Genomic DNA, 26,569 nt, shown 5'->3' with positions numbered 1-26,569 from the left:
AGATTCAAAGTTCATTATTAGAATTGCTTAAATGCTTTAAGCTCGGTACTAAATTAATTCATGTAAATATGTGGATAATCCCAATGTATATATTGAATTTATGGGTGAAATTTATTATCATTTTGTAAGTGCTCACAAAGCTAGAAAAAAAATTAAGTGATGTTTGTTTGAACTTCATGAAGTTCTACTTCTGGTTGGAACCATCCATCCATCCATCCATCCATCCATGCATCCATTACCACTTATCCTACACTGGGTCGCAGGGAGCCTGGAGCTTATCCCAGGGGACTCAGGTCATGAGGCAAGGGACACCCTGGACAGTGTGCCAACCCATCACAGGACGCAATCAAACACACTCCGACACCCATTGACACACTATGGACAATTTGGCCTATCAGCCTACAATGCATGTCTTTGGACTGGGGGAGGAAACTGGAGTGGAAACCGGGAGGGGAATCCCCTGAAGCACGGGGAGAACATGTAAATTCTACACACACAGGGCGGAGGTGGGATTCGAACCCCCAAACCTGTCTGAGGCAAACATGTTAACCACTAAGCCAGCATGCACCCTGGATGGAATTATTTAAGGTGTTAATTGCAATTAAGTTGTAATGATGATAAATGGTTTGTGAAATCAGACATTGATATTTGAACTCTCTTGCATGAAATACATTGATCAAATTTACATAAAGCAAAGGAGCAAACTTTTGATTTGCTTGTTTTATTTTTGTTTTTGTTATTGTTTTTGTTTTTGGATGTCCTTGAGCTGAGCAGAGAGAGCCAACCAGATGATGATCGTGTCATTGATTACACAGACACAAGGCTGCAGTGCCTTTTTAATGGTCAAAAGTCAATTAAACCCAGCCAGCCAATTAATCTCCAAAAATTCAACGGATTTGTTTCAGTTTGTGAGAAATGCAGCTTTATGAACATGAGACGTGTCGATGCACCTGCTGCAATTATCACAGTGTGAATGTTGTTTAATGGAGCACAGTGCAGACCTATAAAGCTAAGGAAACCATTACTGAGAGCACAAGTAAGTGGTGTTTGGACAAAAGATCTTACCAAATTGCCAACGAAACAGATATAGTAACAGATTCTGCAAGGACTTGGACAAAAAGATTTCACAAATGCTATGTCCAATCTCTCACAACAAAAAAGAGAGCATTAGGGTCCAATATAAAAGTTATAGGAGCAAGTGTTTTTTTGTTGTCATGTGGGTAGGAGAGGGGGTTAGAAATGCACCTCATGAGACAAAGAAAGGCCACACTGATTAACATGGGAAAGTATTGCATGTGTCATGTCTGTGTAATTTCGGATTCCTTATTCCTTATCCTTAGTAACTATTTTATTCTGCTCTGTGACCTCACTCTGAGCTTGATTATAGTATTTTTTGGAAATACTCATTTCATTAGAAATTATAGAGGGCACGTACAAACCAACATAACTAACTAGTTCTTAACTGGAGATTCTTGAGAGGAATCTCACACACACACAGAAAAAAATTTGCCCTCTTTTCTGAAAACCAGTATATGGTCACCCTACTACAGCAATACAAGAGCTGTGAATGGGACTGTGTAGGAGTGGCTCATTTTTAGGTAGTGGTCCCACCAGGGGTTTAACCATCTCATCCACCAACAAACACTGTTTGCTTGCTAGGATTTTCTTTTTAGCAATGTTAGCACCTCTGCTCCGGCACTCAGTCAGAAGCATTTGTGCCTGTGCTTTTCTTTGCACAATTAAGGCTTTATTTTGAGAGAGTTTTAGGGATTGGAGTTAGTAATAAGGGCACGCTCTACGCGATTGCACTAGGAAACTCATTTGAAAGTTATTGTTATGTTGATGTTTCGTCTTCTCAGGAGACTGTGTTGGATTCCTGCTTATAGACCGATGGCAGGTAATCTTTACATCCTACGCTTCATCTGTGAGCTCTCTGTTGCCAATCTATATTAGAAAATCACAGCTAAATTTAGGGCTCTATCTTCAAGCAACAGATGCAAGTGCTGCTAATTGAGTGTCACGAAGATGACTCAGCCTCTCAGGCTGAAAGTTGAGCTGCTTTGTCTGCTTCAGCTACTCTGATTTACACTTTCAGCACAACTTTACAGAAACATTGTGAGCATTAAAGACTATTCAAGGCTAATAAAATACTCCAAATTGATTTTTTTTTCTCACGTTTTCAAAACATCGAGCGTGAAAAGCTAGCATTTTAAACTTCTTAAAGCTCACTCATTAGCCGTTTCCAGCGCCAACAAATAAGATCTGATATCATAACTTACTGCTTTGACTGGGTAACTGGACGTGATTTATTTTTATCACATGTTAATAGCTGACAGGAATACAGAATTCCACCAAACAAAAATCCTGCTTCAAACATCACCCGATGCTGACAATCACTTAGGGAGGGAATTTACACAGAGAGTAGAGAACCCGGGTTATTCACTTATTGATAGAACATAGATCTTTAATTCGGTCATTTGCAGAGCTCAAATCCATCCATCCATCCATCTTCTATACCGCTTATCCTTCCTTCTAGGTCACGGGGAAACCTGAAGCCAATCCCAGGCACAAGGTGGGGTACACCCTGGACAGGGTGCCAATCCATCGCATGGCACATTCACATACACACCCAGACACCCATTCATTCACTACGGACACTTTGGACATGCCAATCAGCCTACCATGCATGTCTTTGGACTGGGGGAGGAAACCGGAGAACCCGGAGGAAACCCCCGCAGCATGGGGAGAACATGCAAACTCCGCACACACAGGGCCGAGAGCTCAAATGTACAACATAATTTGATGATTCCTTTAATTCCCAAGAAGTGATCATTCCTGTTGTATTTGCGTTCTTGACAAAGTGACGTCAAAGTGGCCGGCTGTCTGGGATGACAGCTAACAACTCACCCGTCACCGTCCCAACCCCACCCCCTCCCCTCTGTGCACCACCACAATGGATTTGATATGAAGGAATCAAGAAGTGTAGACTTCCAACTCTAATTCAGGGGCTTTTACAAGAAAATTGCATTAACCGTTTAGGAATTACAGACATTTGCTTTTAGAGTCTCTCCATTTTTACAGGCTTACAGGCTCAAAAGTAATTTGACAGTTGACGGATATGTAGTTTCATGGTCAGGTGTGGCCTGTTTCCTCGTTATTTCATGACAAGTTAATGCGATAAAAGTTCTGGAGTTCATTCCAAGCCTTGATTTTGCATTTGGTAGCTATTCATGGGAACTCTCAGTATGTGCAAGTTAAGGAGGTCATTGTTAGGCTAAGGGGGCCTATCAAAGAGATAGCATCTTTAGCAGTGGCCAGATTAACAATTTGGTACATTCTTAAAAAGAAAGAATGCACTCGCAAGTTTTAAGTAGGAAAAGTGTTACAGAAAATGTTCAGTCCTGATATTGCATAGTAAATCTCTATGGCTATTAACACCCACTACTACATGACTCAAACAATTCTAAGTGTTTTTAAGTATTGTTGTTGTTTTCCCCCCATTTCAGACAGTTTAGCGTTCCTGACCATTTGCTCGGTTAGATTCTAGCAGGCATGTACGCTTGGCTAGAAAGAGCCCTACTGAGATTTCTTACACTTGTGAATGCTTTCCAGCTGGGACTCGGCAGGGAATCTAATAGATTGGACTGAGAGAGAAAAAACCCCCACAACATTACATTAATACACTTTTTATAGTCTTGGTAATGTATTTGTTTGGGCAGCACACATTCTGTTTTTAATGTGCATCTGATATGTTTAGAAAAAAACATATACAGCTACTTTATATTTGATTTACTATCCCCGATTTATATGTTTTTAACTAGTCTAAATATTCATACAAATATTCAGTCCTTTTCACAATGCCACTCTACTCACAATGCAGTTCTATTTATTTCAATATGCAAACGCATGTACACAGCTTTGCTAAAATTCTCAACAAAGTAGAAGAAGAGATGAAGTGTTTCTCACTATAGTTTCAGATTGAGCAAGACACTGGGTCATATTAGGATTTGTCCACTTAAGTTCAAGCAGTATTTATACAGGGAAAATGTTCTTCATATTCAGAGTTGAGTTACTCACATGCTTCAGTTCATTTCCCAGGCTCCCCATTTCAAATATTTTAATTATTTGCCAGATTGTTCTTGAGTAGAAACTTCTGAGCCAGGATTTTTCCAATAGCTTCTAAACCACTGCCTTTAAACACAAGTCTTTAAGCATGAAAAAAAATAAATAAATAAAAATCAGGGGGCATAAATTGCTGTCCGTTGAAGCAGGTCATGTTTTTTTCACCCCCAAAATTTACAGTATAAAATAGCACATGATCTAGCACAACTGCAATGAACTGCATAGGTTTTTGTTTGTTTGTTTGTTTGTTTATTTATTGTGTTTTTACAGTAAAAACAAGCATCCCAGCTTGACAGATTGTGATTACATGAAACTGTCAGACTTAATTCAGTACGTTTACATGGACAACAATAATCCACTATTAACCCGATTAAGACGATACTATGATTAAGAAACTACCATGTAAACAGTATTTTTAATTTTTAATTATCTTAATCTGATTAAGTCGGATTGCGATTAAGTCGCATTATCAACGTGTATTACAGACTTGTAAACACCTTAATCACATTATTAACGTCATGTGGGAGTTTTCACCGCATTTTGTGACAGGACACGATCACACACGGCAGTGCTCAACCGTGTCTCGACCGAGATAAACTTATTTGGTTCAGATGGTGTCAAGCGTGTGTGGCGGCAACCAGGTGAGGAGTACGAAGACAAGTGTGTCTTGCCTACAGTCAAGTATGGTGGTGGGTGTGTCATGGTCTGGGGCTGCATGAGTGCTGCCGGCACTGGGGAGCTACAGTTCATTGAGGGAACCATGAACGCCAACATGTACTGTGACATACTGAAGCAGAGCATGATCCCCTCCCTTCAGAGACTGGGCTGCAGGGCAGTATTCCAACATGATAATGACCCCAAACACACCTCCAAGATGACCACTGCCTTTCTAAAGGACTGGCCAATCATGTCTCCAGACCTAAACCCTATTGAGCATCGATGGGGCATCCTCAAACGGAAGGTGGAGGAACACAAGGTCTCTAATATCCACCAGCTCCATGATGTTGTCATGGAGGAGTGGAAGAGGACTCTAGTGGCAACCTGTGAAGCTCTGGTGAACTCCATGCCCAAGAGGGTTAAGGCAGTTCTGGAAAATAACGGTGGCCACACAAAATATTGACACTTTGGGCCCAATATGGACATTTTCACTTAGGGGTGTACTCACTTTTGTTGCCAGCGGTTTAGACATTAATGGCTGTGTGTTGAGTTATTTTGCGGGGACAGCAAATTTATACTGTTACACAAGCTGTACACTCACTACTTTACATTGTAGCAAAGTGTAAATTCTTCAGTGTTGTCACATGAAAAGATATAATCAAATATTTACAAAAATGTGTGCGGTGTACTCACTTTTGTGAGATACTGTACATACTTTGCATATGGTAATATTCTATTAGTTGAAAATTATGCATCATTTATCTCATTACAGATAAAATTACAACAAAGGTTTCTGTCTTAGGTTTTTACATTTCGCTCATTACCGATTTCCAATCAGGCGTTTATCGAAGTCACTCTTGTCGCGGCTGAATCTAATTTGGTCGTATCGAGCACTACGTAGGTTCTAGAACGCCGTTATTTTACATCCTTAATAGGCTTCAGTGAACAGGAAAGGCGTTTGGAATACAGGACTGACCGTGTATTTGTACAGGGCTTCGAGAATACAACATTATTCCTGCGTGAAGGCAAGTGGAAGATGGTGCCCACGTTGAGGCGGCAGTGGAAAAGCAAGCTCAGAAACGTACATCGATCTGAGTTGAGACAGTTTTAATGATTATTTTCTTTATTATTGAAGCAAAAAATGTGATCCAACAAATGTCAATCTTGTGAAATTATTCACAAAGAAGAAAAAGTCTTCACCTGCAGCATTTATTACTATTATTTTTAAATGCAAAATTCTGTTTTTTGTTTGTTTGTTTGTTTGTTAGTTTGTTTTCCTATTGGTTCACTTCCGGGGACCCTTGCAGTGCTGTACAATGTTCTTGATGATAACGACCAGCTACGGCAACCGTGAGAAAGTTCAAATTCTCAACTGATGTGTAGGCATTTTAGAGGGTGTAAAAGAAGTAAGGAGCTTCGACTTGTTATTCAAAGAGTCTCTAAGAAGCTGAATTCTCCTTTCAAGTATTCCCTTTTCTCTCAAATGCAGATCTTTTATATCCCCATAGGAATCCTCACATCTCTTTTTGGTTAGCTTTTTGTCTTTGGCTCTTTCTTCCTGGGAATACTTAAAGGTCAGTGCCAGTGCTAAAATGACCAATGAGCAGAGGAAAGAAAAAGATCTATAACGACTCTTGACACTTATACATACAGTATATATAAACACACATTTTAGGGTCAATACTAATGAGCGGTAGGCTTGAGACAAAACTATTTTGCCTGATAAGAAACCATGGCTTTGACTCTCAGCTTTTTCTCTAACTACACATGCAAATACACAGTGAAGAGACACATTTGTATTCCGCTTTGTGTGTGAAATCCTCTGTCTGGATATGGTGTTAAGTCTAATCAGCTAAAGAAGTGTTTGAGGTGCAAATCAACAGATTTACTTTGTGGGGAGGTTTTTTTCCCCCCAATTAGCATTAATTGTGACTAGAAAAGCACAAATAGAGGGAATGTAGTTTGGTAAAGCACATTCATCTACAGACGACGTGTATGCTCCTTAGTGATGCTCTAATTTGGCCATTCCCACTTTTTTAATCAAGGTTTCCTATGTGGTTCATCTAATTGATGTAGGTTTAGCCTCGTAGTACTGGTATTTATTTATTTATTTATTTATTTATTTATTTATTTATTTATTTATTGCTTGCCTTGGATCTTCCAAATTACCCAAATGCATTGTAAATATTATTATTATTATTATTATTATTATTATTATTATTATTATTATTATTATTATTATTATTATTATATTTTTTAATAGGGGCCAAGCACCAAAAAGGTGTTTCGGCACCCTATTGTCTCATGGGACAGTTTGTTCATAATGCACAAACAAATTTAATAGCGCAGTCAAATAGGAGTTAAGGGCACATTCAGAACAAACTTTGTAGGTGAGAAAAGGACCTAAATGTCCTAAACAACTCTATTAGGTTTTGTCTAAATTCACCTCTAGATATTCCATAATTCACAAATTAGTAAAACTACTCCTAATGTTTTAGCTGCTCAAGAACACATCATGATTCTTCTGTCAGATAATTCCTTAGAAAATGCTTATAATGTTCTTTATGTAACAAATTTGTGATTTGCAAAAATAAGAAGTCGGCCATTTTGAATTAAACACGTTTGAGGTTGTTTTTTTTTTGTTTTGTTTTTTTGGCTGTTTTCCTAGAAACTTCGTCGATTCTTTGTGACGTTTGAACCGTTACTTCATCAGATTCTGGTTTCTCACCTTTTAAAGTTTCTCAGATTTTTCTCTGTCACTAAGACGTGAGGCAAGAAAGTGCTTGGCCCCTTACTTGCTTCTTGCAGCAATATTTATCATTCACACTCTCTCACTCACTTTCAGTAACCGCTTTATACGTGTCAGGGTGGCAGTGGATCTGGAGCCAATCTCAGGGTGTGAGCTGAGATTACACCATAGACGGGATGCGTCCATTGCCGGTCACCATGCACACACACCTTCATACACTCATTCACACCTAGAGGAAATTTATGTCATGCACCCTCACTGTCCAATACGTAAATAGCTGAAGGCCAAACACAGATTGAAAATAGGACAGAAAATTGTATGTTAAATATGCATAATATCATCTTCAATCAGTGTCTATTTAACAAGAGTCTCTCGGGTAACTGCTTCAAAATCAACCCTCTAGCAAGAGCTACACTACAAACCCCCCAGTAAAAAAAACCCCACTGTTCTTTATGTGATGATCTATGGTATATTACTACATCATTAACTGACCAATGGTGCTATATTTACTCACTTGGCAGATACATTTATCCAAAAGGACTCAGCAAGTGAGAGCCACTGAGCTACAACAGCCCACAACTGTGGCAATGACTAGCACTACTTTTATTATATAACGTGTAGAATTCTTCTCCATATGTAAATATTATACCTGCTGTGTCTCTATTTGTGTGAAATGAAGTGTTATTACAGACCTTTAATAGAAACAAATCTTCCTACTGTAGTATACATGCAATTTCACAGCAAGTTCAGAAGTGTAATTTCAGTGTAATTGCTGATGAGGGAAATCCAAAGTGCTCTCATTATAACATGCAAATATACAGAATCTACATGACGCTTTCGTATTTCTTGTGTTCATTTGGACGAAGCTGTGTGTGCTAGCATGTGTTGTCACGTCGAATTTATTTATTTGGTAATGTGAAACTACACCTGCTTGCATTCCTGAGCGCGGCTTTTCTGTCAGAGCCCTGTGTCCTGAGCTGTTATTTCACTAGCGGGTTCTTCTGGAAAAATTGTTAATAAAAATTGATTTCCTCACCTCAGAGCTCATCCACAGTGCAGTGGGAATGTCTTTTAAAAGCATAAAATGCACACCCTCATCCCAGCGACTAGCTCGAATCCATTCCTTTCTTACAAAGCTCATTGTAGGAAATGAGAGAAAACTCAAGTACAGATGTTTGCTCGAATTATCCGTGCATGTAAGGATGCTTCACTGATTGCTCCCATTGTATCCCAGACATTTTGAAACTAGGGTATTTCTCCAGGTAGTACCAATGACATGCAAGCAAACACACAGAATGTACGGTTTATTATTACGCATACAAGATGCTAAGCACAGTCCTAATAATCTTTTCTCTCCCTCTCTCCTTCTGTTGAGCCACACACAATTTTATGGAGATACTAGAGGTCCTGATCCTCTCTGCTCTCCGGACCGGCCTCATCCGTTTCGGATGTCCTTCCTCTGGATGGCGTTCTCATCTACTCCAATTCCAGATTCTGGGACTACGGCTGCTTCTAAGGCCAAATAGACTTCATATAAAACCATAATGAACTTTTTCACACTATCTGTTGTTACACAGATGAGGACGGGTTCCCTTCTGAGTCGTTTTCCTCTCAAGGTTTCTTCCTCATATCATCTTAGGGAGTTTTTCCTCACCACCGTCGCCACCGTCTCGCTCAATAGGGATACATTTGCACTTTTAATATCTGTATACCATGTTTATATATTTCTGTAAAGCTGCTTTGAGACAATGTCTATTGTAAAAAGCGCTATACAAATAAAAATTGAATTGAATTGAATTAATTAAAAAAGAAACGGAAGCAAGTTTGTTTTTGTTTTGTTTTTTGTTTTTTTGGGGGGGCTTAGAAATGTGAAGTTGTGAGTGAGGAAGAAAAACAATTAACAGCACGTGCCTGAGGCTAAAGAAAAATAAAATGCATCAGCTAAAATAATATCAGAAATTTCAGTATATAATTAAATAATTAAGAGAAGACGGGATACAGTCAGGTCGAAAACTCGAACTCTCACACAGACCAGCTTATATCCAGGTCTATTTACTGCCATCCTGTACCAGTAGAGAAATAATGATAGAAAGGTATTATATTGAGAAATCTCTCTCATGCACATTTCTCTCGTCGTGTTCTTAGCTTTTTTGTATTACACAGTTTACCACACAAAAGGTAATCCGGACTCGGAACATAAAAATACCCAAAGGTTTGAGAAATCCTGTGTGCTTGGAGAAACGGGTTCTTTTCCAAAGTGGCTCATTGTCATTGCACTATTATTCAAATGCAAATGTTGTAGGATTTTTTGATGAATAGTGTCACTATTCATCTTTTTCCTTCATTTGCATCTCTTCATCACCCTTGACGTGAATAGAGCATAAAGAGCGGGTCAAGTGGAAAATACAGACAAAACAAACAGTCAAATGAATAACGTCTGGGATTCATTCAGTAAACAGAAGACTTTCTCGCATTCAGTGTCTGTACAGTACGTTATATGCATTATATATCTGTGTGTGTGCATGTATTTGAATGCACATATGTGAAGGTTTTCCTTTATCTAAACCTAAATCACAAACACACTCTATCTTCAATTTAAAGCTGGGTATTTAAAGCCAACATGAATCCTTGCTGAAAAATGCTTGAGAATATGAGTGGTGTGTGTATGTGTGTGTGTGTGTGTGTGTATGTGTGGGTGTGTGTGGGTGTGCATAGGAAGGTCCTTTCCAGAGTTAGAAGATCAGTTCTGAAATTGAAGCTCTCCAGAGTGTTTTGCTCTCCATTACAGCTCATCGATTTTAGCCCTCACACCTAATCTGACCTCCTGATTTCAGTTCTTCTAAAGTTACTGCCCCGAACCCGAAAGCGAAATCCACTCAGAGCATGAAATAAAGCCATGCTTTAAGGGTTACATTGATGGAAAAATTTACAGTGTGAAAGTCCCAGGCCGAGTTTGACCCGAGCTACTCTCATATCAGCCACCCACAGCGTATGTGTCGAAAGATTTTTATTTATTTATTTATTTATTGCCAGGTAAGAAGCTCTTACTGGTTCAGCCATAGACAAGGACTCACACTAAAATCTCCATCCTACACTGAGCATTTTCGAAAGTGGTTATTTGTCATCACTTTGGTGAGACAAGGCTGTTAACTCTAACCATGCAGAGCTGTAATGGTCACAACCTTAATTTAATGAGCTTACTGCTCACTGCTCCAGCTGTTCCAGTTTAGTTTGATCTCATATTGGAGAAAATGTCAGCATCAAGAGACATTGCACCTTACTTCTCCTGTTGCAAACATCTCTTCCTTCTAGATGTATAAATAAGTCAATAAAGTAAATAATAACGTATACTGTATATATATTCAACCCTGATGTCTTTCTTCTGTATTGTAGATTTACCTGACACGTGTCTATTGGAATCAAATGTATATCTTCACAATCATTTGAAAACATTATAGGGATGGTGTTAATATATACAGTATATCCATATAAGGTTATATCCATATATGGTTGCCGACGTAAGTATTTTTTTATGTACGGATTTATGTGAGCAAGTTATTTGTGTGTGTGGGGAGGGGGAGGGGGAGAGGGAGGTGGATTGGGGATAGGCTTGGGGCCTCGATTCCTGCCTCCGCCCTGTGTGCATGGAGCTTGCATGTTCTCCCTGTGGATATTGGGGGTTTCCTGTGGGTACACTGGTTTCCTCCCTCAGTCTAAAGACATGTGTTGTAGGTTGATTGGCATGTCTAAATTGTCTATCGTGAGTGAGTGAGTGTGAAATTTAATTAAAAAAAAAATCTGAAATAAAAATCAGCAATAGAATACTGAATAACAGTGAGCACATTTTTGGGTATTAAGTCCTCACTCCATGGGCGTAACTCAACTTGGCCAATAGATTTCAATTCTGTGTAGAGAACTGTGGAGAACCTTTTGAGCCACGCTGTAACGTAAACAAGCTAGTAATTAAGCTAGAGCGACATAAACTTTCACAAGCCATCCAAGCTGACTAAATGAGAGTATGTTTTCTCATTCCTGTCAAGCCTTCTCCTTCGATGTGCAGAACAGGCCAGTGGAGCTGGATGTTTACTCCCTGACTCCCAGGCAAACGATGACTAGGGGCACTGAGAGGAATGACAAAGAGGCTGTGCTTCAACTGTATCAGTGATATAGACAGGTGCGCGGATCACACATGCCTAGAGCTCAGCTGTATGTGGGTAAGATATGGACATACACACACATTTATAGTGGATCTCATCAAACAGCTCTCTTGCAACTCCAAAAGTAAATGCACTCACATACCGGAGCTATAAACACACATGCTTTACATATAAGAAGACTATATATTTATTTGAATGTAATCACTAACTGATTTTAAAATAAACTTGCTAGATAATAATAATGATAATGATTTGAGCTTAAATATTAATGGTAGCAACTCCAGCTTACTAGAGCAAGAGCCCGCAAGCGCAAATGAGAAAAAATGAGGGGAAATAATACATTAGAAATTGGTCAAAAATCCCATTACGGCTGTGAAAAAAAAAAGAACAATTGGTTGTCAGAGGGTAATTATCCTTGAAAATATATGACTTTGGCTGTTTTTGTTCCTGTGCTGTTTTGCTCTTCGGATCATTCAGCACATTAGGAAATTTTTTCATCGCACGCTAAAGCCCATGACAGGAATCGTACAGCAGGCCGAAACAACCTTTTAGAGTGCCGTTACAGCGTGGGCGTAACCACGCATTCTTGGGGGGGGGGGGGGGGGGGGGGGGGTTGTGTCCCCCTCACAAAATATTTTCTATATGTCCCCCTTTAATGAACCCTGCCAACTGATCTGTATTTTCTTCATCTATTCTATTTATTTATGTCTATTTTCTTTTAATATATTTCCGTTTGTTAATGAAAATAGGTGTGTGCCCCCCCTGCAATTGTACACTTGGTTGCGCCCATACTCAACGCAAGTTCATTGATATGTTTTAGCAGCTCAGTCTGTAAGAAATGGAGATAGCAGCCAAGCGTAGAAAAGTGCAGCAGAACATACAAGCTTTTTTCAGACAGTAAGTAACTAGATACGTAAATAATACGTAACCTTAGCTTAGTATAGAAGGCATCATACCGTGGCTTGGGTTGTTCTTAATTAACTTGATATTTGCACACCTACGAAGTAGGCTAGGCTAACGTTAGTTCCAGTTTTTGACCATTAACGTTACATTCATTTGCATATCCCCCCGCCGAGTTCGTTGTGAACCCTCACGTTGTGACAGACTGTTACAAATGCGAGTGAAAGTGATTAAAGTTGCACAGCATTTCGTTCCTTTACACTACATTTGAGCTAAGGACAACTAAGTGGACACTGCTTCACTCACAGGTCACCTTCGATAGCTAATAGCATTCGGCCCAGCAAGACCTCCAACTCCACTGACCTCCTGTGTCGCTGTCTTAGTTATACACAACTGCAAGCCTCTAAGCGTTTTGGTTTACAAGCACCTGAAAATGTCATTTCTTCCTAGATTAGAACTGATATCAATGCCGTCGTTTAATATACTGCTCTCTGTGATAAATAAATAAATGGTGGGGGTGGGGGGTGCGGCGTTTGGATCTGGGTGAAATGTAATTTTTGTCCTTAGTCAGCCAGGTGAGATGGATTGTAGCATTTGTTTCTGACCCTCAGCGAAGAGGTAAATGCATCTTTTTCAATGAAGCATGATGGAACGATTATCATATCCACCGCCGATTCGTTCTGTATTCACTGCTCATGTCCTGACATAAAGCCGATGTAAAAATGTATTTATACCCGTGCCATCATCACTCACCTTGGCTTCAAGCTCAAATGTTCTTTTCATATTGCAGAGCGGTGAGCATATTGACTTAACATCAGCATGTATATCTCTTTACTGGCTGCCCTTATGTTCAACTCATGTTTTATTTGTCTTTTAGTTTGCAACACAAGTCACATTTAACCATTTGAGAACATTTTAATGTTGTTTATGTCTTGTTTCTAGGTTGTGTTTGTTACTGCCTCATCCTTCTAGACATAATGCGTATCTCAGGGTAAGCCAATAAATCGTGGCATTGTTTCTACAACGTATTCAGGGATTTGTATTGCAGATGCTCCTGATGACTGGACTAGAAAAATGTAAGTGTTGATAAGTTTTCTCTGAGGATGAGATGTTTCTTTTTTTGTAAGAAGTCTCCAGTGTCAGCGCTTTGCTGAGCTTTCTGGTTTCTTGATAACATGACAAGCTGGTTTCGTTTTGTTTTTATTACGTTCAAGAGAGATAAAAGAGACGGTGGTGATAGGATGACTGTTTATAGCTGTTACAATGTACCGTAAGTGATGATCGGATTTAACTTGTAAACGTACCCGTAAATGGATAAAAACCATGCTTCATTTCTTCATTAAATAGCAATGTAATCTTTAGCTAATTTCTATGGAAGCCCTGGAAGAAAAAAATGAATAAAAAGGTAATTGTGAATTTATATCTCAGAATTCTGACTTTATTTACCGCGATTGCGAGTTTAAATCACGTGATTTGGACTTTTTTTCTTTCTTGCAATTTAAACAGCCACTTGATGCAGTGCCTGAAAGGTTACTAACTTCAGGTAACGAGCAAGAAAGCGTCTGATTTTTGTTGTGTGATGAGTGTTGCTCTTACTGTATATAGCCTATTTATAGAGAATAGCTGATGCTTTGTCAGTGCATTCTTTGTAACTCACTCAATGTCCAGTGAATTGTCTAAACTGCAAGAAAAAAAATAAAGTCTTGTGAGATGTGAATTCGTAATTGCGAGAAATCAAGTGAAAATTGCGCAATATGAACTAATAATTGCAAGAAAAAAGTGAGAAATGTGCGATATTAAGTCACAACTGTGAGGAAAAAATGCCACGAGAGTTACAAGATGTAAAGATGCAATTGTGGGAAATAAAGTCAAAATTGCAAGATATAAACTCACATTTCTGAGATATAAAGTCTCAATTACTTTTTTTTCCCCTCTGAGGTGGAAACGGGCTTCCACACATCTCTGTGGTATACAGTAAACTGAATAAAACGCTTCAGGTCATGCCTGTTGTAGATTATTTTCCTATAACAGCACACCCCAGTATGCTTTATTCTTTCCTAATTATAGCATTTACATTCATTTAGAGACAAATTGAATTATTCATTCACTTTATTAATACTGTAGGTTTCATTAAAATCTCACTTTGCAAATTTTTGTCTTGAACCTTGACTGGTTTTGCAGTTCATTAGTTTTAATATAATAGCTACAATGGGATTGTAATCATTATGATAAACAGATTAATAAGGCCTGTGTGTGTTTACTATAGTAGCTCTGGCCTAAGTGGCTTTATTTAACAACTTTATAGCCGAGTATTATAAGCCACACACACACAGCAGAATGAAAGCACTGCCAAGTTAGCTGATAATGAAGTGTCCCCTGCTCACCTTCCTTTATTCTGCAGTCCGTATTAAACAATTAAGCGGTATTGCTTCTAATAAATTTGAGATACTACCAGAGTCTGTCAAATGCCATTCCTGCAACATGCTGTGATGACAGGTTTGCAGGTACAGATGCAAATGCAGAGAGCGAGTTTATTAAAGATAATGTACACAGGCAAACAAATCCAAATTGGAAGGCAAGGTCGTAATCTCAAAACAGGGACAGTTCATGTAAGGTCCAAAACACTCAGGGCAAAACCAAGACACAAAAAACCAGAGGCCTGTTTCAGAGACAGAGACACAGAGAGAGAGAGAGACACAGAGAGAGTGACAAAGACAGAGACAGAGAATAGAGAGAGAGAGAGACAGACAGACAGACAGACAGACAGAGAGGCAGACGAGAGAGAGAGACAAAGACCGCGAGACACAGACAGAGAGAGACAGAGACAGATACACACAGAGAGAGAAACAAAGACAGAGAGAGACAAAGAGACAGACAGAGGGAGAGAGACAAAGACAGAGAATAGAGAGAGAGAGAGACAGACAGAGAGGCAGACGAGAGAGAGAGACAAAGACAGCGAGACACACAGAGAGAGACAGAGACAGATACACACAGAGAGAGAAACAAAGACAGAGAGAGACAAAGAGACAGACAGAGAGAGAGAGAGACAGACAGACAGAGAGAGAGAGAGACACACACAGAAAGAGAGAAACAAAGACAGAGGGAGAGAGAGAGACACACACACACACAGACAGACACAGAGAGAGAGAGAGATACTCATAATCAGGATAGAAATAAACACACCAGCTTGGTGAATCAGGATGAGCACACTGAGTGTTACTTTACAATGAGAATATCAACCAGAGCCGATTAAATGCTGTGAGGTGTGATTGTTCTCACGTGTGTAATCTGGTGACTGTGAATGTAACAGGCGGCCATATTCATAGGCTACGGTGTGTTCTGCTTTCTCTGTGTCTGTAGGACTTTTCCTAACACATGTTATATTTCTACTATCCATTGCAAAAAAAAAACAACAAAAAAACGCTGGCCTGATACATATAAAGTTGGCTCAGTGTTCTCTTTTGTTTCAAGGTTAAATAGGTTAGCCATAATTTTGAGGTTGCTTCACACAGCATTTTAACCTCCTTATTTGAACCTCTTTAAACACCTTCATTGTATTCAAATCTTCACCTCAGTGCTACAAGTACAGATTCCTCGGACAACTCCATCCCCTGAAGAGGAACAGCATGAATCTATCCCTGGAAGAAATGTCAAAGGTCACTCCCAGATTTAAACCCAGATGTTTGGTTCACTGGAACAGTTTTGGGATGCACTGCTGCAACGGAGGGAAGTGTGTCACTCATCTAAGAGAGTGTCACTCATTACTCATTACTCATCTAAGAGAGTAATGTATATCGACGCACAAAATCCCCAGAATTTATTTATTCATTTATTTATTTGAAAAAAAAAACCAAACAAGTTCAGCTCTCTCTCTCTCTCTCTTCTCTTTTTGTAGTCATGTACATCTCCCCTGTGCAGATTTACCTCATTATTTCTCTTGATTTCCCACGATCCTGTCCATTCGGTGCATCATGCAAACGTTCCTGTAGTCATTATGTTTTTACTGCATCTGTGAGACACACAAGCACCTTTGTGTGCTTGTTATTGTCTTCAGTAGTTAATAAGATGCAGGGGTGCCTTTATGGCTAATTTAAAAAAAATAAATAAAAAAAAAAACCATAAAGTCACATCAACAATGACAACAATGCTGAATAATTTTGTATAACAGCGACTTTGACAGTAGTTTCAGTAAATCAGAGGTTTATATTAACGTGCTCGCGCTAATATGTTATTTTTATAGTAAGAGCTAATCTTAGAGAGTCCACATAAACAAAATTTTGGAAGGAGTCCCCAGTGTCAGTGCTTTGTAACCGTAACATAGGTAAAGCTGTAACTTTTTCAGGACAGAGGGCTTTGGGATTTCTCAATAACACTACAAGGTGTTTTTTGTCATAGTGACTTAAAGAGAGAGAGAGTTAAGACTGGTATGAACAATTTTTATATATATCTAAACGATTTATATATATATATATATATATATATATATATATATATATATATATATATATATATATATATGTGTGTGTGTGTGTGTGTGTGTGTGTGTGTGTGTGTGTGTGTGTGTGTGTGTGTGTATATATTTTGTGACTTAGATTAAGCCAAACACTGCCCACGGGTTAGAACCTGACCTGAGAGGTTGCTACCTTTAGCTTAACTTCAGCATGTCCAGCAATCCCAACATGCACCTGTACATCAGTTCGAGGAGCCGTAAGTACAAACTGTGGTTCTGCGATGCAATGGTATGACACTGCTGTCCAATGCGTCAGTTTAATGACTTCCTCTGAGAGTCTCGGTTTCTCATTTGTTCATTCATTTAGTGTCCAAACCAAAGCAGAGCTCTTAGAGAGCATCTCAATTCAACCAATACAGCTAAGTAATGTTTAATGGCTGCTGAGTGGAGTGTCTCTCTTTCTCTCGGTCACACTCACTAACGCACTCGTATTGACTCGGACACACACATGCGTCGAGAAAGAATTTCGCCAGAATGCTTTCTACCTCATTAGTGATATGCTCTGAGGAGTTTTAACAACAGAGAAAAGTGTGTGCTCGCTCAGAATAATGAACAATGAATCTTATATAAGTTTCCTCCCGGTTCCTCTTTGTATAAGAAGTGAAGATGCTGCATGTAATAAATCAAAGGTGATTCTGGTAATATATACACTAATATCTCTCTCATTTTCTCTACAGCTGTGTTATAACCTCGGGGGTCTGCTCAAGCCCTTCACCATCAATCTGTATCAGCGCAATTTGGTGAACAGACAGCCACACAGTGAGAACATTACGAGAATAGAGAGAGAAACCGGTGTCCAGGTGAGAGCCGTCTCTAATAATACAGTGTAGTGCATTAAAGGTGTCCTCTCCAATGTGGTTAAGTCTGTGTCCACACAGGCATAACAGTACATAGTGGACGTGTAGTGTCTTTGTAGCTCACTGAAATACACTGATCTCCTGAGAGTGTGTATCGATCGGAGAGCATTTTACATGTCTACAGCTTCCTACATAAGCAGTGCAGAACAACAGGAGCTGATGAGGTCGAGTTGTGAAGCAGAATCAAAGGTGTAGCCTGGATGAGAGCGAGAGAGAGAGAGAGAGAGAGAATGAATGTGTGCCCTCCAGTCTCTTTTAACTTCTGTCACTCTGAGTACATTGTATCACACCATATTAATGCTATGTAAAACACAACGATTCGAAAAAGTTGTAAAATGTAAATAAAAACAGAATGCAATGATTTGCAAATCTCATAAACCCATATGTACCAAAAAAAATTGTAAAAAAAAAGGTCGTTTTGAATTTGATGACTGGAGCACGTCTCAAAAAATTGGGACGGGGGCAACAAAAGCCTGGAAAAGTAAGTGTTAGTAAAAAAAACAGCTGGAGGAACTAATTAGGTTCATTGGCAACAGGTCAGTAAGATGATTCTGTTTTTTATTTACATTTGACACAGCATCCCAACTTTTTTGGAATTGGGGCGGTATAAATATTTAATGTTAAACTGAATGCCTTAACGTTGATCTAAACTACTACTTTACATGAATTATTTAGAATAAATCCTCTCTCTTTTTCAGATCAAGTTGGTTTTAAAGAATTTAGTAGCTCCCTGTGGAATCTCTTTGCTCTTGTCTTTGAGTCTTGATGAAAGAGATGAGTGGACCTTGGAATATTCAGCACTTCTTCCAATTCCACTTGCTTACTTCCCTTTATTTCTCTCACGCCTCACTGCATGCTTTCCTTCAGGATTTATCCTTTATTCTCAGAGGAATTCCATCAGTGAGGAGACTTGTGAGTTCGAATTCCACCAAATTAGCCATGATAAGAAATATTACCAAAATTTTGTTCCTCAAGGCCGAGTTGAAGCTTATTTACAACTCATTAGCAGGGATTGTTAAATCTGTGTGACGTGCAGAAATTTTAAAGCCTCGGGCAAGCTTTCAGAGTCAGCCATTAGCTCTCTTTGATAAAGGTAAATAAGCTCAAAGCTGTTTAATGTTGTCACGTTAAAACATCCTGACCCCACCATGCCGAGCTCCTCATCAGCAAGGCCTCAGAGACATGAGAAGAAGAAAAAATCCATTCTTACCTGAAATGGAACTCTAATATGGTGAAGGGGAATATTTAGAACAGTTTACGAGTGGTAGCTTGTTCATATATACAAGTACGTTCAACAAAAGTGAATGTTCATAAAGTTTCGGCTTAAACATCAACATTTAAGTATGTGAGTATTAATAATTAAGGTTAATCCAGTGTCTAGGATTAATCCTTGGGCAGATCCGTTATATATTACTAATAAGTGAATTTATATTAATAAGTATGCAACTGTGCAATTCACTTATTGGAACAAGGCTGTCAGAATCAAGTTTGCCCTTGATTCCTTCTGTCCTTATGTCCTTTCCTTGATCCTTTCCTCAAAACAAAGATGGAAGAGAAATTAATTTGTTCAAAGAAAGGCAGAGTATATATATCATGCTTGACACACAACAGAGACGACGGGTTAACTCTTGATTGGCTAGGCGGAAGGACATTTGCATTTAACAGGAAACATGAATGTAAGAGAGGAACAACTCCATTTATGGTATTCGGGTAAAGTCATGGAATGCGAATAAACGTTATTCAGGAAGGTATGCAAATGCACGCAAATGGTATTCGGGGAGACAAAGGAATGTGTGCAAATAGTGAGAGGCTTTATCTGTCTGTACCTGGCTGGGAAGCGTTAACAGAGCAACAAAGAGGAAAATGTGTTAACAAGGGAACAGGGAGGCAAGAGTGTTCACAGTAAATGTATCACTGAGTCATATAATTTGGTTCAGTTCACCACTAAGAGTCGACTCTTTCAGCTGTCTAGTAGCTCATTGCCATTTTTTAAAAAAAATCCATGTTTTTCAAACAAAGTAGAATCTACAGTGTAGCGTGAGCAGTGATGCAGAGTTACACGGATTGTTATATCTACAAAAATAATGTGAAAATATTTCTCTTGGGGTTTTAAAGGAGGTTTGAGATCGCTGCATCACTTTGTATTCCGTCCTCTTTATCACTTCACGAACTGCTCGGTCAAAAAACTAATAATAGTCATTTGTCATGTGCAGACATGTCCCAGGTTTTAAAAATGTCACAGGGCAAACTGCATGCTTCTGACAGAGCAGCTCTGACTCCAACAGTAATTCCAGCTGCAAGGGTTATATTAATCAGCAGCTGCTTGTGGCCATAGATTGTGGTGGGGCAGGATGGCATTAATAATGACATAGCCTCAAACGAGTCTAGATTCCATCATGCTACCGGCTACTACAGTATTTAGTGGATTTTCAAAGTGACCCTGTAATATGCGGTTGAGGGTCGACAAAATACAGTCATCCAGCATACAGACGAGAAGCTCAAGCGGTTTTAGATGTACTTTTGTTCAACTGTATATCATACAGCAGGTTTGTTTCCTATTATGTTATCATTGTAGCAAAAAAAAAAAAACAACCAAAAAAAAAAAAAACAGCCTGATCAGGGTTAGATTGTTTATATCTGCTTTAATTTGATCAGTATCTATGACCATGACAAAACTGTAACTATAAACAAAAAAAAAGTGTCATCCTTTTATCAAACTGCTAAAAGTAGCTTTACGTAGCATAACAGAGTACTTTTGTTGATTATTTTCCTCATTCATATATGTCCTGCATATTTTATAATGAGTCTTTATTGGTCAGATATACATATGCACAGTGAAATTCTTTTTTTTTTTTTCATACCCCAGCATATTAGGAAGTTGAGGTCAGAGCGCAGGGTCAGCCATGATACAGCGCCCCCTGGAGCAGAGAGGGTTAAGGGCCTTGCTCAAGGCCCCAACAGTGGCCGCTTGACAGTGTTGGGGCTTGAACCCCCGACCTTTCAATCAGTAGCCCAGAGCCTTAACAGCTAAGCCACCACTGCCCCCTTAGATTGCGTTAGATTTCCTTAGATTTCCTTAGATGCAAAACTCCTCAAATCCTTTCCAAATTTGAATCTAATTGATCAGTCCATACATGATTTCGCTGAGTTTTTTTTTTTTTTTGTGATTCTTGCAGCCAAAAATGCTTGATTTTTGCGTCTGCTTTTTTCTAAATTTGTTATGCTATTTGCAGTGTTTTTTATAGGGTTTTTTTTTCTTTTAGGAAAACTACTTGAATTGGCGAAATTGCAACCGCACAAAATTGTCTTTCACAGCGATGTTTGTTGGTAAATGAGACCTTTTAGCTGTATTCATGTTCAATGCACATGAATCGAAGAGCGCTTCTTGAACGCGTGTCGTGATGATGTCACATGACACGTGTCGTGGCCCAAGTCTGTGGAAAAATCTGTGGACATTTTGAAAAATTGCAAGCTGCTCCGAATATCACAAAGTTTGCTTGTTCGTTTCTACGATCGCAAAAATAGCGAAATCCTGGTGGGACTGATATTTCAGAAAGCATTCTGTTTCACAGATGGATTGCTAGATCGAGCTCTAATAGGAACATCTGTCAGTGTACAACATGAATAGTGCTGTGATCCCTGCGCGCATCTGTCTACTCTTTTCTCCCTTCATAAACTCCCTGAGAAACACTGACTGCTGCTTGAATGTGACTTGGCTTGTGGCTGTAGCTGCAAGATGTCAGCACGTCCTCTCATGTCCTCTGTGGGTGATGCCTCAAGACCCATCTGTCATCCTCTCATCTGCCTGCTTTACCCAGACTTCTACTGCTTTACACCACACACACCCACACACACCCACACATACACACTCCAGAACTGAATCTCATATTAACTCCGATTCATCTCAGATACAAAATTGCTTGATAGTAATCAAGTCTAATAGAAATACTGTACAAGACTGTTCAGCATTTCTATTACACTCAAATCATATTTTTTTTCTCCATATACAGATTCTGAGAAATCACAACTAGCTAGAGGAAGTGCAAAGTGCTGCTGTAATGAAACATTTTACGTTCGCAGATGTCACTTTATGATAAACATGTTTCTGAGAATTCAAGAGGCACTTCTGAGGGAACATGTTTACCGATAAGCAGGTGTCGGAGTTCAGGAAGCTCAGCGCATCAAACACATGCGAGGAGCTTGAAGCCTGAAGTGTGACCACTGGCATTAAATCAGAGTAAATAAAAGAACGTTAGGAAGTAGAGCTACATGTGCTTTACTATAACACATCACACATGAATAAAGACAGGAGATTGAATGCACAAATAGAATGCAGTGCCAATAAATAGTGCCAATAGAATATGCACTATTTATTTTTGTAAAGAAAAGAAGCTTGTCAGAAAGGTTCACAGGACTTGCAGGACAAAGAAAGATGGCGTTCATTCATTCATTAATCCTTAGTGACTGCATACAATCTGCTAATATTCTGGGTAATAGAACCAACTCAATTGGTACACACACACATACACACACACATTATATACTATATATATATATATATATATATATATATATATATATATATATATATATATATATATATATATACACGCACACATATATACAGAGAGACAGAGAGACAGAGAGAATGCACATTGGTATGTTGTATATTTAAAGAAGCTAGTTCAGTTAAGAAGCTACTGAAACGCAACAATGCCACAGCAGTCTTTTGGAAATAACTTGTGTTTTTTAATTCCACTATGAGTGATAAACAGTGTGCTGAACCTTTTTCATATGGTGGAATATTTTATGTTGGCCTGAAAACCGCTAACCAAGGACACCAAGGTAATTAGAGATTTGAGGTTTTGCTTCATACAGTATTTATTTAGTAAAATTCACATTGCAATTAGTAGTGAGGAAGAGCACAGATGTCTCACTGATGTTTTATACAAAGTAGCTTTATTTTCAGAAACGGTTCCAACTCGGCTCATTATTATACTGTACCGTATGTACATAGGTCTATCATGTGTATTCCTTCTAAACATGAGTTCATATCAATGTCTACAGACCTTTTTCTTTTCTTTTATGTCAATGATCGTGGTTAATAATGCCATCATTACTAACAAAATCAGAAATTCACGAAAAAGCACACTGTCCCACATTCTCATGCACTCTCAGAAAATAAAAGGGGTGCTTACTTAAGCTTATCACTGTCTGGGTACATTTTGTATCTTTCACATTGTGGATATAGTGTTCCTTTAAGATTTAAGGCACATGGTTGGACTATAATTACCTGTTAGAAGTCAAATTTTAAAAAGGTTATTGATATGCACATTTCTAGGTAAAATATACAAACCTTGTACAAAAGGTGAATGCTTGAGTGTACCACACCACCAACAGGGAATAGCACGGTTTACAGCAGCAGCTCTTTGCCTTCGATTTAGAATCTATATAACGACATAGCCTCATAAAATTTAATCTATAGACTATCTCACTTGAGTTATGCTATCTACTGTCTGTCATGCTACTATGCTATCGAGAGAATATTTTAAGTAACTCTGTAATTTGCATTTGAGAGTCGACAACATCTCATTTCAGACAAACCATTAAACTGTATTCGGGACTGTAGCCGGGAAAAAAATCAGGCACCTGAAAAGACAGACACACTTTTCATAGGCTTTGTGTGGAAAACAGTGTCACATGGTGCACATGCATTTCTGATGTACAGATATCGCCCAATCTTTACAATGTAGGCTATATTTAAAATAAAAAAAAAAATCCATAAACAAAAGCAAAGTGCAGACAGTGTGTTTTTGCACACTGTCTGCACTTTGCTTTTGTTTATGGATTTAAAAAAAAAAAAAAATTTTTATTAATTTAATATGAAACAAGATCTTGACATCCACTGGGTATTTTTGTTCTCTGTCATTAACTGGCTTGCCTGCTGCTCCTGTTCCAATAAAAATGTTCATGGGGCAGCATGATTCCTTCCCCAATGGGCTTCTAGTAGGGCTTGATGCAGTTCCCATTTTTGACCACAAGGTGCAGGAATAAGTCTATGGAGCTAAATGGGCCATGAACATGCTGTCCCACTATTACGAAACATCTAGAAATGTGACCAAATGAATAAAACACTGTCAAATAATAACAGTTATTAAGCCATTGGTCACGCAAAAGTGGTAATTAGTATTTCTATGCAAGATAAAATATATGGAGTTGTGATTAACGGCTAAATATGGAGAGTGTTCTCCATATTTACAAAGTGTTATTTCTGGTCGCTCTGGCTGGAGACAGGTGTTGTTTGACCGAACATCTTGCCTTCTCTGGACTCATCTTGATTTTTTTTAGCAGGTGCTGCTCAGCAATAAGTCTAGCTCCAACTAAGCCATTTTAATTGTTTATTTAAATAGTTTATTTAAATGAACAGCAAGATTTGTCTACAAATTACAGTCTGGACCAATACAATAATTATAGACATAGATTACATCATCATCATACCATTGCATACCTGTACCATTATAGCATTTTACATGCTGATTACAAAAGAACACAAAAGAACCATATTGTAAAGATATCTCGTTTAACAAATGCACAGCATTTTTTTTAATGAAACAGCACTCTGGGATGAGTGCTGGGACAAAATACTCAAACCAGTCAGGGTTACACCATGATGATGTTACTGTGAAGTTCATCATCTAGCCAATATAGATAACTCTCAGATAATCTGTGTTTCTAGATTGTCCCATAGATTAGTGTGATCTTGAAGGTTCCAGATCTACAAAGGACTCAGGCACCAGCGATAAGTGTGAGGTCTTGGATGTTAAATCCTTGACCTATGACATGGCCTCCTTGCCAGCAGAACTGCTGGAGTCCAGAATGGGCTATGGAGACTTTTAGAGGAGATTCTTTCACTGTGTCATCTCTTCTTGACTTGGTCTTCATATTCTCCTTTTGAGCACAGGAGCAACAGAAAGCCAGGCCTGAGTCCACCAAGTCACTGTAGTCCTAGTTCTCATTCACATCCATCAGCTCATTATGACCACGCAGCTTCAGGAGCGGCCAGAAATGAAGAGAACTCGAACCCTCAATGCACTCACTGAAACTGCCTTGGTGATCCATTGGCAGATGGAGATGGACAGAGAAAGAAAAACAAAGAAACACACAGAGAAAGGAAGGGAGCAAGTAAAAGAAAGAAGAAGAAGAAATAAAAAGAGTTGCAAATGAAGAGGTTTCATGTGTTCTCAATCCTCAGTGCGAGTCTCCAACAGTTTGTACTGTTGTCCTTCAACAGAGATGTTCAGATGAACCACTCCTTCTTGTTTTCTTCGATGGTCTCTATGAAATTGGGCTCCGCGCTGATGATGGCTGTATCGGCTGATTCAAATCGTTCTTCTCCTTTGGACTCATTGGTGTGGTACGTTCCCTTGTGGCGGAACATGTACCGAATCAGGAACACCAGCGTGCACAGGATGGTAAAGATCACCACAGCGATGATGCCTTAATCAAGAAGGGAGAATATGAACACTCAGACATTTGAAATAATACTGCTTAAGAGAAACGAGTGAGAAATGATTCAGATGTTATTTGAAGCTTAAACAGCCTTAAGCTATAGAGTCTGGAAAATTCCTACCTCCTATTACTGCTGAATTCCTGTTTACCCCATCTGGTACGACTCGCTCCTCATTGAATGGGAAATCAGCACCTACAGGAACCATCATTTGTGTTAATAACACCTCAAATAATTGCTATATCTCTGTCACCTTTAGTGAGAAATGATCTAGAACTCGGAAGCATATTCACAATCCAATCTATAATGTGTAAAGCTGTAATTTGGTAACATTATCTTAGCTTATCTTATCTTTAGCAGTGGTATCTATGAACTTGACCTTAATTCCAACATGAATAGAACTGGTATGAATGATAAAGAATTGGCTTGTGCTTACTACAGCCCATAAATCATAGCCAGTGCTTTTGGTTTGTTTTTGTACCTGCATTCAGGTGCCAGGGGTCAGTGTTAGTGGACATCGGTGAGACGGTTAGGGGGGATGCTCCACAGTTGGACTCGACCAGTTTGCCCTGGTGCGAGACGGAAACAGGAAGCCGTGAACGAAGAGCCGCCTTCAGAGGAGCGACGCTGTTAAACTGCACTCGGGACAGACAGCCTACGAAGCCAGGAGTGTTATACTTCTCTATCAGCACTGGGTCGATGGGACCGGTTTCTACCGGAAACACAGAAAGAAAGAGAATCATAAATGGAGTGTGTGGTGTGCTGCATAATGCATTTTGAATCCATCTGAGATTTAGACCAAAAGAATTCCATGTAATCCAGTGATATGATCTTGCTTCCAGTCAACATAATCTCACAATTTTTTTTCTTTATTATTATTAAATATGAACCCTGCCACTGTACCCCTGAGATGCTGGAAAACACTGGGGAAAAAAAACAGAGGTGGAAATGCTAGCACTGACTACATTTACATGGACGGCAGTAATCTAATTATTGACTTTATTCTGAATTAGACAATATTCTGATTAATGTGTTTACATGAGTCGCTTTTAGAACCCTCCTTTCATGTTCAGGTTTTACATGTTATAGAACATAGATCGATTAACGTCA

At 38.9% G+C, this 26,569-nt stretch overlaps 1 protein-coding gene and 1 long non-coding RNA gene across 3 annotated transcripts in view; one reads left to right on the top strand and one right to left on the bottom strand.

The window, feature by feature from the left end:
- The first annotated feature begins 12,489 nt into the window (after nt 1-12,489).
- On the top strand, nt 12,490-26,021 carry LOC108256483 (uncharacterized). Of its 2 annotated transcripts, none has more exons than XR_008393312.1 (3): nt 12,490-12,582; nt 17,773-17,895; nt 25,951-26,021. It is a non-coding gene; the product is annotated as an uncharacterized LOC108256483 (long non-coding RNA). The 2 variants fall into 2 exon arrangements; XR_001810312.2 differs by lacking the exon at nt 12,490-12,582 and adding an exon at nt 17,197-17,292.
- The window catches only part of LOC108256479 (contactin-associated protein-like 2), a 121,900-nt gene continuing 119,685 nt past the window's right edge, over nt 24,355-26,569 (bottom strand). Inside the window, exons 22-24 of the mRNA XM_047150219.2 lie at nt 25,941-26,171; nt 25,583-25,654; nt 24,355-25,449 (exon numbers count right to left, since the gene is read on the bottom strand). Of these exons, the coding sequence (XP_047006175.1) occupies nt 25,250-25,449; nt 25,583-25,654; nt 25,941-26,171 (503 nt within the window). The 3' untranslated portion in view covers nt 24,355-25,249. The remainder of the gene's footprint in view (nt 25,450-25,582; nt 25,655-25,940; nt 26,172-26,569) is intronic.

Source organism: Ictalurus punctatus, chromosome 23, assembly GCF_001660625.3.
Source record: "Ictalurus punctatus breed USDA103 chromosome 23, Coco_2.0, whole genome shotgun sequence".
NCBI classification, from domain to species: Eukaryota; Metazoa; Chordata; class Actinopteri; order Siluriformes; family Ictaluridae; genus Ictalurus; species Ictalurus punctatus.
This window is presented reverse-complemented; position numbering and strand designations above follow the sequence as displayed.